Raw genomic sequence first — 16,063 nt, forward strand, 5'->3', positions numbered from 1 at the left:
TTCTCAGAAATTCTGACTTTAAAGTCAGAAATTCTGAGTTTTTTTCTCAGAAATTCTGAGTTTTTTCATTGGCTCTCCCATCTCTCTTGAAAATAGCCTAGGCTACTCGTATTAGGCAATTATAGGTCTACATTCTTGTTCAAAAATAAATTTATTATTTATATGCTTTATTGTGAACTCTGCTCAGTATTGGCCATTGGTTACTGTACAAGGTATGTGGTGCGGCTATCAAGGTGTGCGGCCTTTCCAATGCAGGGGTGTGGCCTCAAAACCCTTGGTGCTGGAAGCCACGCCTCGGGAGGCGTGCATGGTTTTCTATTGGTCTGAAGACTGTTCATGGAATTGACGTATCAGATGTCCTGTCTTTCCCAAAGAAAAGTTAAAGTGTAGCCTAAACATTGTAGGCCGACTGAAAGCTGACTCTTAGGCCCTATTCATTTTATGTTATTTTACCAGGCTTAAGCCTATTTGCGGAGCACTATTCTCTATGGCATTTTATTTGGCAATAGAAATATAACCTAGCCTACAGCCTACAATTTTAACAAGAGAGACCATGTCACAGTCCAGCCAAAAATCTTCGGAGAAAGATTACGGAGATCAGGCCAACACGCCGACAAACTCGAGTTCCAATGGAGGTAATGGAGCAGTAGTGGGCAATGCAAGAGCGATTTGTCGGGAATGCAAACGATTATACAGGGAGCCCAAAATTCTGTCATGTCTACACACTTTTTGCGCTGACTGTATTCGTCAACTAGAACCGTTTTCAGTGTCGGGAGGGGTGACCAGCAAAGCAGTCGCCTTGATGAGCGAATCCCCCTCATGCGACCTGCCCTCGGTCACAGTGCTCTGTCCCGAGTGTGACTCGGAAGTTGACATCCCTTTCTCGGGGGTGGACGGGTTGACCACTGACCACTTAGCCCTGGACGAAGTGTTTCTTGAAACTCTCATCAGCGAGAATTCGATAGTGTGCGACCTCTGCAGCGATGGAGAAGCAGAGAAGCGCTGTGAAGTATGCTGCGTCAACCTTTGTGAGTTTTGCAGCCAAGCACACAGGTCAGTAGCCTATTCAGATGTGTAGCCTATAAGTAAGTAGGCTATCTCAGTTTAGCAAAATTATAATTTATCACGACACATAGAGTTTAAGAGGTTTTGATGAACTATTGTTTGATATCAAAAATATAATTCAATTTGCAAGTAGGCCAAAGCTTTTACTGCTCCTGAAACCGTAGCGTGAAGCTAACGACCTACAGGTGCATCCTAAAAAATTGGAATATTGTGAGTTATGAGCAAATAAAGTTAATTATTTAACGTAATTTAATTAAAAAAGTGAAACTTCCATGTATTCTAGATCCATTACATTATTATATATTTCAATATTTCTATGATTGTGGGGCGGCTGTAGCTCAGGAGGTAGTGATCGTAGGGTTGACGGTTCGAATCCCGGCACCTCCTGACGACATGTCGAAGTGTCCTTGGGCTGAACCCCAAGACACTGAACAAGTCAAGACACTGAACCCCAAATTGCAGGCAAGCACCTTGCATGGGTGAATTTGAATGTGTGTGTGTATTTATGTGTGTGTGTGTGTGTGTGTGTGTGTGTGTGTGTGTGTGTGTGTGTGTGTGTGTGTGTGTGTGTGTGTGTGTGTGTGTGAATGAGAGGCCTTCATTGTTTATTTGGATAAAAAGCATCCATTGACCATGATTGTTCAGTATGTTCATTTATACACTCAATACCTGGTGGGGACTCCTTTTGCACAAATTAGGCTACTGCATCAACGTGGAGCGTGGCATAGAGGCAATCAGCCTTGAAATATTTCACTACATGTGTAATGAATCTATAATATATGAAAGTTTCACTTTTTGAATTAAATTACGGAAAATAATGAACTTTCCACAATATTCTAATTTTCTGAGATGCACCTGTACAGTTGGCCTGCACCATGTTGAGGTACCCCAGCAGCTGCTCGATAGGCCTAATTTACTGTTTTATGCAAATTGATTCAAGTTGCCTACATTTTGTTCCTAAGTGGAATACATTGAAACATATGAGTATGAAACATATAAGTGGTACAAAGGTGATGGGCTGTAACCTTTCCTCTGGTTTCATCTAGCTATTAGCCTACATTTCCTCTGTCATAACAGAACTAAAACCTTTGTTCCTCTGCAGGCGTCAGAAGCGGACTGCTTCTCACTCAGTCCAGTGTCTCCAGGACCTGAAGGCCCAGGGAGGCCTCTCCCGCCCCGTGCTCTGCTCCCTCCACCCCGGCCAGGAGCTCCGCCTCTTCTGCGAGCCGTGCGACCTCCCCGTCTGCCTGGAATGCGCCGCCACCTTCCACCGCGACCACCGCTGCAGCCCGACGCACAGCGTCATCGACCGCCACGGAGACCGCATCCGCGAGCTGGTCACCGGGCACCTGCGCCCTCGCCTGGGCCGGCTTGAGGAGTCCCTGCGGAGGGTGGAGCTATCCCAGGAGGCCCTGCGGGAGAGGGTGGAGGCGGCGGCCGACGAGGTGCGCTCGTTTGCGCGGGGCTACGCCAGCGCGGTGGAGGCCCACTGTGTGTCCCTGCTGGCTCGGCTGGAAGAGCTGCGCGTCCGCCGCAGGAACCAGCTCCACCTGCAGAGGGCGCAGCTGCAGCAGGCCCTGCTGGACGCCCGCGGGGGGGTGGAGTTCGCCGAGAGGCTGCTGACCTGTGGCTCGGAGGCGGAGATCCTCAGCGCCAAAGGGGTGACCATCAGGAGGCTGGCCAGCCTGGTGGAGACCGGCTACGACCCCCAACCGGCCACCGTGGCCCCTGACGATGGCGGCAGCATCTGCTTCCTGCCCCGGGAGAGCGCGGGGGAGGTGGACGGGTACCCGCTGGTGGGGGTGATCCACGCCAGGACCACGGAGCTCAGCAAGTGCACCATAGAAGGGGAAGGTGAGATTTACAGAGAGGATTACACATGACAAGTCTCAAATGGGCTGCTCTGCCTCCCAGTCAGTATAAACTACGAGCCCTCCTGTCCAGACTGATCAGACCAGCCTCTGGGTCATAGAGCTCAGCATGGTACTTGGAAGTAATGTTGAGAGCAAAGCAAAATCCTGAAAATCTCTTCACAAACACACACACACACACTCACACTCACTCGTTAGCTAACCCAAACAGAGCCCTGAGGCAATGGAATGTAGAAATAACAAGCAGGTGGCATTTCTTGTCTCTATGGGAACTTTTCAAGTGTCAGGAGTCCCCATTGTTAGAGGACAGGTATGCAGGGGGGGCGGCCCCCACTCCTTGTGTGCAGTGAGAGATCCACACACAGAGAGCTGTAGCAACATGCCCTCATTAAGCTCCAAGATGCAACTCCTGCTGCGACATTTACCACCTGAGTTCACTTGGAGAGCTTAACCAAATAGAGGATTATTTGGAGTTGTTATGATCTCAAACTAAACTGCGCGTGACCTTATTTAAAAAAAAAAAAAAAAAAGTATTATAGGAAAAGGAATGTCAGTAACTCCTGCTTATTTGTGTGTGTGTGTTTTAGTCATAGCTTTAACTCAGTTTTCTCCTCACTATGTCCAGACATTGTGCTCTTTGTGTAATCCTTGATTGTGTAGATACTGTAATACAAAGCTTTAGTATCATCACATCAGGGGAGATATTATCTGGACTTGTTTATGTTTTGCCTTAAGCTACAAACACAGTATTATAGTAAGTTAGCCAAGATCACTTTACACTTTATTCTTTTATCTCTGTTACAGTATCTAAGACACCACTGTCGGGCCACACTGTTGTATAAAGCGGTAGAATTTGGAAGAACAGCTGCCAATGGAGACAGCTGACTGGCACTTCATGGACATTTACACAGTACTAGCTAAGACTCAGTGGTTAACAGTTTACTGCTACTCTCCACACTGTCAACACATGCATTCACTGGTGTCCAGCAGGAAGTAGGTGAGAAGTAGGCGGATAAGAAGTTAAGGCCGGGCATAGACTTTAAAAATCGTAATGTTGGTGAACCTCTCACACTGCTCGACTGAAAGTTTCAGTCCTACCATACGGTCTCAGACCTGATCAAACCTTACGATGTGCGTGCTCACTGTACGATTTGTCATCCACGATTGCTTGTGACACAACGAAAATTTCGGACAATCCAGAAATGTGTCGGGAGGTAGTAGCCTTGTCTTTAGAACGTAGGAGCAACTAGTCGTTGATCGCTGACTCTCTCACACTGCGACTAACGACGTCCCGATTTGGCTTCATGACGCTAGGATTTCTCTACGACTACACAACATAGTCTGCAACAACTAAATCATGGCAAAATCGTGGACAAATCGCACAGTCTATGCCCAGCTTAAGACGCATATGCAACATAATTTTACATAAATATACCTGTACACTATATTACATGTGTAGTAAGTGCTGGATTTTATAGGGCAACTTGTGTTAAGGGTAAGGGTTGGAAGCTAATAAAAGCAATGAATGATTATGTCAGGTGCCATAATATAATACATAATGATATTATAGTGCTTGTGTCAACATTAATAGGGTCTTTTATAGACTTGGACTAATGTGTTACCCAAAGCGGTCCAGGGCACACAGCCTGGTTAAGCGCTCGGAGGGGCCCTGTGTGCACAGTGCGTATGTGGTCTTCCTAGTGTTTGTCTCTCTTTCCTTCAATGTGTGTGTGTACACAAGTGCCTAATTGTTTGAAGGAATGTGCGTGCATTGTGGACAAGTGTGTGTGTGTGTTGTGTGTGTGTGTGAGTGACCCACAGTATAACCCTGTGTGTGTGTACTGTCCCCCAGGCCTGCCGCAGGGCAGAGAGGGGCAGAGGGTGAGTTCAGGGTTGTGTGTGTGTGTGTGTGTGTGTGTGTGTGTGTGTGTGTGTGTGTGTGTGTGTGTGTGTGTGTGTGTGTGTGTGTGTGTGTGTGTGTGTGTGTGTGTGTGTGTGTGTGTGTGTGTGTGTGTGTGTGTGTGTGTGTGTGTGTGTGTGTGTGTGTGTGTGAGAGTCCCAGGCCTCCAAGCGGGGCAGAAGGTGAGTTCAGGGTGGTGTGTGTGTGTCCCAGGCCTCCAGCAGGGCAGAGGGTGAGTTCAGGGTTGTGTGTGTGTGTGTGTGTGTGTGTGTGTGTGTGTCCCAGGCCTCCAGTGGGGCAGAAGGTGAGTTCAGGGTGGTGTGTGTGTCCCAGGCCTCCAGCAGGGCAGAGAGGGGCAGAGGGAGGAGTTCAGGGTGGTGTGCAGAGACGCTGCTGGGGAGCAGATGGCGAGAGGAGGGGAGGCCGTCCTCGTCAGCATCGTCCATAAGGAGAAGAAAGACTGGTGAGTGTCTGTACTGTTTACACCCATCCCAGCCTAATTACCAACACATCTGTACTGTTTACACCCATCCCAGCCTAGTTACCAACACATCTGGCATGGACCTGCTAGGAACTCCTGCTGATCACTGCGTCATTCTGCAGCAGGGTGCAGACCACTGTTGTTGACAACGGCGACGGGTCCTACTCCGTCTCCTACACGGCCATGGAGCCGGGGGGCTACTCTGTGTGGGTGTGTGTCAAGGCCCAGCATATCCAGGTAACGACTGAGCTTCGGGGTTCGGGGGGCAGCACAAACCTACCTGTTTGTCTTGTTGACAACACAGAACTATACACAGTGGATAAAATGGTGTTGTGATCTCGGCAATTCACCAATGTTATTATTATGATCTTTAGAGCTGGGGAAAATATGTACAGATAATGATGTTAGCTCATAAGCCATGTTTCCATCCACACATTTTATGCGAATTAAGTTATATCGAATTAAAAATGCCTTATGGAAACAGTAAAATTCAATTAAAAGTTATGAAAATCGACAAAATGTTTGTACTGTCGATCTCGTCGGATTTTCTTTTATTCGATAAAAGGCTTTTGTGATAAATGCTTTATCCGATTTAAAGCTGTAGATGGAAACACACGTTCACCGGCTTTATGAGGATGATCTGTTATGATCATGGTGATAATATGACAGTAATGCCTCCTGCAGGGTTCCCCGTTTGTCCTGAACGTGAAGAGAAAGCTGAGACGCCACAGAGGAACGTTCCACTGCTGCTCCTTCTGCTCCAGTGGGGGGGCCAAGGAGGCCCGCTGTGGTTGCACAGGCACCATGCCAGGTATGGCCTACAGGGGGCGCTGTGGCTGCACAAGCACCATGCCAGGTATGGCCTACAGGGGGCGCTGTGGTGATGCTGTACACACTCTACAGAAGAGCCTGACGCTTCCATTTGGGGAGATGCACTTCTGCGAAATAGATCAGGCCGCAGTGACAGCTGATCCACGTCAGTGACTGCACTTGATTAGTTATTGCACTGGCAAATTCTGATCTCTTTTGAGTTCACTGAAACACTTTCGCTAATGATAATGAAAGGTGCTAGTTAAATTTAGAGACAGTGCTAGTGATTAGCCTGCCACAATTCTGTGATGAATTGTTTAATCCACTCATCATATTCGGTCTGTCCTATGGCAAAGGCAATAGTTGTGTGGTGCATTAAGGCTGGGCATAGGCTATAGGCTATTGCTATGCTTTTCTGAGAGCATTCTAAAGTCCGTATTTACAGTGAGGTTCAGTATAAACAGGCATTTTGCTGGTCGGAGCCAAACGTGTGCTGGTGCCTCAAACTGACAGTTGATGTGGCACTAGTGCTATCAGCAGAAAATAAAGTAGTGGAGCCTTAATTCTAATCCTAGTCTGGACCCTCTATCACAGATGGAGTACTGCAGCGCTCAGCAATGTAGTGTACTTGGCTGGTTGGTTGACTGTGGACATGGGGGTTGATTAGTGTGCAGAATGGCTACTGGTACCTATGGTTTTATATGTATGGTTTGGCCATTCTGAGCATCAGATAACAAAATCAGCACCTGGAGAATTATTAGTATTATGTATTATAATTATTATAATTATTTGTATCATCCTCGATTTAAGAATCACTGAATGATACGTTTATGAATGATATGTTTGCCATTCAGTTTGAATAGGCAGCTGGTCTCCTCAGCCCACCTCAAAGACTTTCCCATGGGCGTAGAATTGCATATTGTTGAGATGCTAGGGACATGTCCCTACTAATATTTTGTGTGTGTGTGTGTCTGTGTCTGTGTGTGTGTGTGTCGTGAATGTGCACCCTACATTTGTGTTTGCTCCCTGTCCAGGAGGCTTCCAGGGCTGTGGTCATGGCCATCGGGGTCACCCCGGGAAGCCCCACTGGTCCTGCTGTGGCAGTGTGGAGGAGGCGTCAGAGTGCCTGCCCCAGAGTGTGTTTGCAGCCGTGTCGTCCCGTGGGCACATCCGAACCGCGGAGCTCTGAGGGACAGGAACCCCTTCATACCAACAGAATACCAGCCAAGTCCACGACTCTGTCTGCAGACATGAAGGGAACTCGTATCACTCACATCAAATCAAGGCCAGTCAATCAGGAAAACGGGCAAGCACCATTTCTTATGACATGAAGAGGCCAAGACTAAAAAAAGCAACGTTCTCCTAGTCAACAGTGTACACAACGCGTCTTTGATCATACCGTGTCATTGTCAACCACACTTACAGTAGATAATGGGAGCCAAGTTCTCTGATGAAGGTAGGATGGAGTAGATGAAAGAGAGGATTTCTGTGTCTTCTGTACCTTATGTTTTTGGGGGGGATTTTCATGCTGTCTAATGTACACATTTGGTTGCTTCACTTGGCCTCTACTCTTATGTTAAAACTCTTATGTTAGAATAGAGTGATTTTCGGGTACAAGGACTTGATAGATGTAGATTAGTTTGGACTGTAGAGAGTTACGTACTGTATGGTTAAGCGGACCTATGCAAGTGCCTCTTAAGAGGGGACACCCCCTTCATATCTTAACTTGTATGCTTCTCTCAGAAACACATTGTATGTTTTATTATCTATTCTTTTACTTTTTCCTCACTATTTGATTTATTCAAAACAATTGAATATTCCAATTTAATAAATTGCATGCACATACTGTAGTGTTGGCTTTTGAGGTTTTCTTCTTCTGTTGCTCTGCGTTGTGTATTTTTTTGTAAGCCTTGATAAGAGTTGCAGCAAATCTAATATGGACCACGATGTTAATAGCCTTCTTGTTGTGATAGTCATTGATGAAATCACCCAACACGGGATTGGAAGCGGCGACAGATGATAGATTTATTGGACAAGGATACAATCACATGGAACACTGGGATGTTTCCCTAGTCTTTCTCTCTCCCTGCTTCTCTGCTGGCTGCGGCTGTGGCGCGAAGTCAAGGCCTTAGACTTCCCTCCCCGCGTGGTGTTATCAGCGTGCCTGCCTGCTTGGAGCAGCGAATCTGTCCGATTGAGTTGCCTAACGTTTCCAAATAAAGTCTCAAGGTTTGGTTGAGACGTTAAATAGTGCTCTCTCTGCCAACCCCCCACGCCTAGGCCTGCCCATTTAGGGCCTAGTGAAGCTAGATTGGTGGAGGAGTGACCATACAGATGTGTCGCCTGTCACCCTAACATGATATTTTAATCACCATTGGTTGTCAGTCTGGGTTGTGTCTGTTTATAGTGTCCCATAGAGATGTGACATTAATACCCCAGAGGAGAGGCCCCCCCCTGTGGCCTAAGTGTGACCTCTTGACACCCACTACCCTGAACGGCCACAGCAGCAGCAGCATCCGCTGTCTCCCTCACTCTATCGAAAACACAGTGTCCACGTGAAAACAAACAAACACATTAAATCAAATACATAGCCGTAATACTCTGTAGATGTTAGAGACATTTCTCCCTAGATTCTTCAGTAGAATCTGTTTCAGTACAGGGCACCAGAGAATTGACTGAAAATCCCATTTTGCCTTATTAAATGAAAACTGTGATAACAAAATAAATTACATTTGCTTCAACCAAGGATTTTGTTTCTGGATTCCCTTGTGTGTTTCTCTAGCTTTTCACAGCTAATGGATTTATGATTATTTGCCAAGATGTGACAATGAAGCTTCAAGATGGACAGATAAGGCTCAAAAGAGAAGTGTAATTTATTGTGAAGCTTTTATTGAGCCCCTATTCAAAATACAGAGCACACAAGGGATTACATAGAACAACAAATTAATCAAAGTTGATTGAAAGTTGAACCGAAGTGAGAGATTTACACATTTATACTGGGTGATATTTAGTTGATATTCAGTTCCATTGTCCTGCAGTTTGTCTCCGTGGGGTCAGTCATGCGTCCCTGTCTGTTCAATCTCTGTGATGGTCATGTCTTCTTACACTAAAACTCCTCAGAGAATCCAAGATGGTGTGAGCTGCAAAATAGGGTGAATTAGCCTCCCATGTTTAACTAAGCCTTCTGGAATGGACTGGGACCGAAGAGACCCCTGGGTGGAAAGGTGCTGTCCTGTCTTCTTGCCATATCAGAACAGATCAGAATCAGTTTATTGCCATTGTACTTTAAATATATAGGATTTTTTTTGCCACCGTGGTGCTTACAGCAATACAACAATGGACAAGTGACAGGACGGGACGGGACAGGACTCGTAAAGTGCAGTGATACAAACATAGTGCAAAAAGTAGCAGTGCAATTTGGACTACAGAAGAGTCAGCGCAGTAGTCAGTTTAGTGCAAAGATCTCCGCTAGTTGTCCTCTGTGGACAAATAAAGTTGAAAGTTGGTAGAATGAACAATCTGGCATCATGTGTGTCTGTGTTGGCAACCTGGCTGTGGCTAGATGGGATACTGCTACGGCCTACAGGTAGGCTAGTTTGAGACTGATCAAACCCTAAACCCAACCTTAACCCTAAATGGCCTCTGCGTTTATGGGAACTAGTCTTTACCGTCCTTCTCCTCAAGCCGTAGCCACGACGCAGGCATCTATGAAAATGAAAGGAAGCGTCCCCATCTACATCTGTCCTCTACTTTTCTGTCTATCAATCAGTGACGCCACAGTGTTAACTGGGCTGTGACCAGCGCCTGCTTTCTCTCATCCATCTTGTGCAAGTTGATGACTGCCTTTTGTTCATCTTGTCAAGAGCTCAGCATGTCACCTCACCATGACACCACTGACAATTCCCACTATAAACGGAGAGGGGAGGTCATTTTCAATGTGAAATGTTAGCCTGAGTGTTTTGGAGTATTTCTCACTAATAGAATGCCTCTCTGAGCTCCAATTTTTTTTCTAAATTTTAATAATGTAGTTAAATGAATATTAGTTTGATTTCAATTATTCATGGGCATAGCAGAATACTGTTTCCAGGGCAATCTGTGTACAGTAACTACTGTAACAAACTCTAATAGACATCATACTGTAGACAGAGAACATAATCTCGAGATCAGAGCTAGCCTCCACTGTTGTGCACTGCACTGCACCAAGTCATACATAACTTTGTTACTGTGAGGACTGAAATAATTAGTATGTGAGTGTGTTTGTGTGTGTGACAGAAACAAAGACTCTGACTACAGCTCATTGTGAACACAGTGTAACCTGATTAGAGTCAGGGGGGCAGGCCCTGCCCTCACACTAATGGAGTTACATGAGGAACCCTTGAACAGGAGAGTGGAGTGCTCTGGCAAGCCAGTGAGCCCAGCAAACATACAGGACCACAACGTTTGGATCAAGCCTTACCGTACATACAACATACTGTACAACAGTGGTCTGTAGATAGTTAGCTCCGCCCATGCAGGGTGTGGTCGCAGGGGAGAAGGTTATGTTTTCGGAGCCGTGTGTTATGCTGGGTGCATACTACAGTGTACATCACCCCTCACAAGAAGAAAAAAATACATTTTTAATAAACACATGTTTTACTCTCCCCGATGGACCTCAGTCTCCTGCCAGTGGAGTGGTTCAAAGAGACTGTGACCAGGATGGGAGGGGTCGGCCACAATCTGTCTGGCCCGTTTCAGGTGTGCATCATGTCCTGTAGGGATGACAGTTTACAACCGATCAGCCTTTCAACGGAGTGGATGATGCGCTGCAGTCTGCCCCTGAGATGGTGGTGCCCAGGAAGCGGAGAGAGTCAGCAGAGGCCACTGGCGTGCCATTCAGAGTGATAGGGGAAGAGGGGCTGCTTTCTTTCTACCATCTCCACTGTTTTGAGAGTTTTGTATAGTACAATACATGTCACATGTACAATATGACAAACGTATGAATGAATCACATGCTTAATGCATAACACAAACAGCACATCGCACATTTTTGAGAACTGCTCATTTAGAGTTGTGAAGGTAGGCTGGTACTGCAGTAACGTCAAGTGGGGTGCTCAACATCTCAGGCTACAGTATGTTTTAGGTTCTATTTTTGTAGTTGGGTATGTTTTGTGTTCGCTTTGTGGTTTGCCCCTGCCATTCTCCCTTTCCCCACACCAGGGTACGCACCTCATGGCGTTCGCTTCACTCCCTGCTGTTGGAGGGGGCACGTCTAGTAACAGGCTGCTGTTGGAGGGGGCACGTAGTAACAGGCTGCTGTTGGAGGGGGCACCTAGTAACAGGCTGCTGTTGGAGGGGGCACCTAGTAACAGGCTGCTGTGTGCAGCCTAGCGATAGACCACTAGGGGCAGGTGTGCAACAGCACAAATATTTGTGTCAGCCAGCCCAGTCACACAGCACAACAATGGTGGACAGTTGGACTTTATGATGTGCAATAAGAAAAACGTCACAAGAGGATGCTACAACAAGGACAATGGTGTGTGAGGAGAGGAGAGAGAGAGGAGACAATGTTGCACTCCGCTCTACTTACTGTAGGCAGAATTGTGTAAGCTCTGAAGCTCAACACAGTGTCTCCTAAGGTATACAGTAGACCTAATAGTGACCATTATTGCGTGCTTTTCGGCTCAACATCGTTGCTCCAAATGTGAGTGAAATCTATTTTTAATTTCTATTGAGAACTAAGCCCAAAGCTGCAAGACACACTTTAATGGTTGGCATTCCTCTGCACCTCACCAACTAATTTCCCTAGAAACTCTGTTCTCTGCCAGTGTAGTTCATCTGCGATATCCCTGTGGAGCTGTTTACAGAGCCCTGCTTATTCTGTGCACCTGCCCATCATGTCACATTTTCCACAGGGACTTGTGACCGGTGTTCTTGGCAGTGTGGGATGAGAGCAGTCACGGGCCATTAACAGCAATGTCAGATATGGAGTCACTCCTCTCATCTGCCGTTATCATTGCCAAAGTGTGCGATTGACAGACCACTCACTACCACAGTCCCTCCACCTGCCCTTGGCTGGGCCGTCTGGGTGGCACGATGCTCCCCACTGCTCACCGGGTTTAAACCCTGGTTATTCACCTCGGTTCGCACGGAGCTCCGAAGACATACGGTATGCTGTTTTATTATGTTAAGCTGCTGGATCACCCTATGGGTGTTTCATTTATGTTTCCAAGGCCTCATCTTTCCAAGCTTCATGCCCCCCACACCCTTTCTCTCATGCATTCTCTCTTTGTTTCTTCCCACGTCCTTTCTTTCTCTCCTGGGAGTGCAATGACTGCCTTGTCTGTTTTGAAGATCACAATAATCTGTCCCCTACTTACATCCAGATTCAGATTTGTATTTAGCCAAGTAGGATTGCACTTGCTTTGGTCTGTTGGTGCATGACAATAAATAATAATAATAATAAACATAGTGCAAGTATGATACAGTGCAAAGTACAATAATGAAGTCTAGCGTACGGTACAATACAGTAGCCTACATTATTAACCAACCAGAGGTGTAGTTAAGCAGACTGCTCTTCTGCACGATTTGGTTCAGCTTGAGTGTCTGTCTGTGTGCTCTTTTCATTGCTCAGCTCTTTTGTTTTCACCTAGTGTCCAGTCTTAGAGCAGGACTCACATGATGCTTCTCCAAAGAGGTCTCCGCTGTGATCACGATACACTCTGCGCCATGGCACCGCCACTAATTCACAGTGAGGGGTGTCGCATAAATCAGTCGCGTGGCCCTGCTGTGCGGAGTGGGAGGTCTAGCTAATGGCAACTCAAGGACCCACTGACGGACGGACCGTGGCTCTGTCCCCAGGCTCAGCAGGACGTGACTGCCTTTCAAAATGGATGTAGGCGACTTTATAAAAAAAGAAAAAGAAGATAAAAATCACTCTTAGGCCCCATTACTGCCGCAGGACAAAACCAAACGACAACACAGCAAATTAATGAATGGATGAATTTTCAATGTGGTAAATTCAGTACATTACACAAACACACACACACACACACGCACACACACGCACACACACACACACACAGCGGTAATCACTCACACCACTTTTACTCTCACTCATATTGTAAATTACTACCACTATATAATTGAGGCAGTGCACAAAACATTTCTATTTTACATTCCTTTGTCGCATTGACATTTTGAGACCGTCCCTTATTTACCAGGCTGGAATTCGGAGGGGCAGACCGACTCGCTTGCTCGTTGCAGTGGCTAGCTAGCTAGCTCGACATTACATCCCGAACGAACACTGGACTTGAAGGCTAGTCTAGCTAGCAGGTAGCTAGCCTAGCTATCCTTGATGAAATGAGGGAGGTGCCAAGTAGCGAAAGGTAGCTAGCTAGTTGCCAGTGGAAATGTCACTACCGGAGGACAGTGAAGTAAGCTGTTTAGATCCCATTGGAAAGCTAACGTTAGCACTAGGATTTTCGTAGTTAGCTAATCGTTTCACTCAATAAAACGGTGATGATGCAGCAGCAGTGAAGCCTTGGCTAGTCTAGCTAACATTAGCCAGCTAGTAAATCTGTTGGCTGCTATTCGTTGCAAGCGGACCGCTTCAGCAAACTGAGACCAGATAGATAACGTAACTTGATGCAGAACCAGCTATCGTTAGTATCGAGATGCCTCTTCAGAGAAAGGCGCAGTGAGTCTTTGCCAGGCCAGCATATATTCTGCATAATGAAAACGTTAAAGCTGGTCAACGTTTGAATAGGACGGGGCGGTGTGAGCCATTCTGCACCGCCGCTAGTCATAGCTACCAAGTCATAGCTACCAAGATATCATAATGTTTTTTTCAGCAGTGTAACGTTAGAAGAAAGCCAGTGTCATTTCGACAATCTGGCTAATAGCAGCTAGCTGCCTGCTGCTACTAGCTAGCTCGCTCTACTCCAACAAACAAGTAGTGGATGAACTAGTGGATGGACTTGGTATTCTGTGCGGAGAGGAGAGGCGCCGCGACGGTACGCAGCAGGCCCGGGTGAGGGAAGCGCAATCGTGAATAGTAGCCACCCGATGCAATTAGAGCATAAAAGCATTTAGTTTCTCAAAATGCAATGTTGTCATGAGAGTTTTAACGTTACTTGCTGCTGGTTTAACTGTACGAAACGTTGTCTGCATAGTGCTTCAGCCTTGTGGATGATGGTTCGACAGTCGCATCTTTAACCGTTTTTGAAAGATGATTATGCACTAGTTATAGCTAGCTAACGCCAGCTAGCAATTCCAACGTTACTCTGTTCGTGACACATCATTTCAAGTAACGTTACTTGAATATTATTGGTAGGTAGTTTGCAAGCTATTGTAGATATTTCGTCGCCCATCCGATTCTACTGTAGCTGGATACAGATCTCATCAGGAAAGATGGGCATGACAAAAGGCTTAGCAGGATACGTGGATCTGTCTGTAGATTTAGCTTGTAATCTTTAACTGGCATATCTCTAACTTTATACTAACTAGCTACCATTCTAAACTATTTCTGATATAACATTTTGCTTGTGAAATCAGAGTAAGAGGTGCTGAATTGCTAGCAGGTGTGGCGGTAGCTGATGCCGTCGACATTACGCGCTCACGCAGGTGCTTTGATGGCGAGGTCTGGTCTCGCCTTGCGTTTCTCCTCAATAATTGCGACTTCAATGCTTCTTTAACCCAAATTTCTGGTAGACAGTCGGGGATTCAGCGATTTCAGATTTAAGCTGCAGCTATTGACCAGTAATGGCACTAAGGGAATAATCAGACTCAGTATGTACTTAAGAATTAGTTTATCACAAGTCTCCTTCTGTTTCAGAATGAACGTCTTCAATACACTGGCGACCAGTCACTCCTTCACTGAGGGATCAGGACGTATGGTTTCTGGACACACACTCATCAGGATGAGATAATACAGCAGAGCACGCTTGTCAACCCTGAGTTAATTTCTACAGTCGAACATGACCACGCCAGCTCTTCTTCCACTGTCGGGTCGCAGGATACCGACCCTGTCGCAGGGCACCTCCTCCTTCCCTCACCACAGGGCCACTTTGAGGCTCTCCGAGAAGTTTATCCTGCTCCTCATCCTCAGTGCCTTCATCACATTATGCTTTGGGGCTTTCTTCTTCCTCCCGGACAACTCAAAACACAAGCGGTTTGACTTGGGCTTGGAGGACGTGCTAATTCCACACATTGAGTCTCCGAAGGGAGGGAGACCCTCAGGAGGACAGGTGGTCATCCATGGACAGGGAGGACATGATGAACACCGACACAGGTAAGATACTATTTCTGTGTGTGAGAGATTCATTCAGTTTAAAGAACTCCCTAGGACTCCCTTTACGACATAGCCTACTATTCCCCAGAAACATAAATATTTAATCTTTTCCCCCCCACAATTATTTATTGAGTGTTCTGCTCCATAATGGCTTCACTCTGAGTGTGTGGTTTGTAGTTTTATCAAGCTTAAACTACATTTGTATGACAGGTAGGCATTAGATTACTATTCAAGAGACAAACACTTCATCTTTATGACTGAAAAGATATGGGAATTGGAGTTCTCACACCTGTTGTTTTCTGTGCAGGTTGCATAAGAGAAATTCCAGCTCTGCAGTCTGACAAATCTGAAAAGTCTGAAAGTCACTCAAATAAGTCTGCTAATGACACTCAACTATTGGAAACAATCAAGAAACATAAACAAAGACATTCATTGGTTGTTACCCTCTCTTGGTGAAGAATAGAGGCTCACGTAATGGGCCTACTTTATCATTCATTCATTTTAGAAATGTGAATGACTTCAAATTTCATGATTTCTCCCTCTCACCACACTATTGTAATGTACAGTACTCACACACACACACACACACACACACACACACACATACATATTATTATATACTCACACTATAATGCACCTACTAGCACTTCATGACTAGATATATAAAT

At 46.0% G+C, this 16,063-nt stretch overlaps 2 protein-coding genes across 3 annotated transcripts in view; both read left to right on the forward strand.

The window, feature by feature from the left end:
- The first annotated feature begins 396 nt into the window (after window positions 1-396).
- trim45 (tripartite motif containing 45) lies at window positions 397-8,834 on the forward strand. Its single transcript, XM_084459473.1, has 6 exons — window positions 397-1,053; window positions 2,168-2,919; window positions 5,170-5,299; window positions 5,440-5,554; window positions 6,002-6,128; window positions 7,162-8,834. Exons 1-6 carry the CDS (start codon window positions 554-556, stop codon window positions 7,314-7,316), a joined length of 1,779 nt encoding a protein of 592 aa, XP_084315599.1. The 5' UTR covers window positions 397-553; the 3' UTR covers window positions 7,317-8,834.
- A 4,698-nt stretch (window positions 8,835-13,532) lies between these two features.
- Window positions 13,533-16,063, forward strand: part of man1a2 (mannosidase, alpha, class 1A, member 2) — a 111,603-nt gene continuing 109,072 nt past the window's right edge. The window contains exons 1-2 of one of the 2 annotated variants that reach the window (XM_084461569.1): window positions 13,533-14,135; window positions 14,940-15,395. In XM_084461569.1, coding sequence (XP_084317695.1) covers window positions 15,082-15,395 — 314 coding nt within the window. In that variant the 5' untranslated portion in view covers window positions 13,533-14,135; window positions 14,940-15,081. The remainder of the gene's footprint in view (window positions 14,136-14,939; window positions 15,396-16,063) is intronic. The other variant, XM_084461570.1, reaches the window with a different exon arrangement.

This window comes from Borostomias antarcticus (assembly GCF_949987555.1).
Source record: "Borostomias antarcticus genome assembly, chromosome: 2".
In the NCBI taxonomy this organism is placed as follows: Eukaryota; Metazoa; Chordata; class Actinopteri; order Stomiiformes; family Stomiidae; genus Borostomias; species Borostomias antarcticus.

Excerpts from the sequence above, each read along its gene's own strand:
- trim45 (XM_084459473.1), top strand. The coding sequence starts at position 554 with ATGTCACAGTCCAGCCAAAAATCTTCGGAGAAAGATTACGGAGATCAG. Across the intron at positions 1,054-2,167 it reads TTTTGCAGCCAAGCACACAG|GCGTCAGAAGCGGACTGCTT; the intron begins GTCAGTAGCCTA and ends GTTCCTCTGCAG. Across the intron at positions 6,129-7,161 it reads TTGCACAGGCACCATGCCAG|GAGGCTTCCAGGGCTGTGGT; the intron begins GTATGGCCTACA and ends CTCCCTGTCCAG.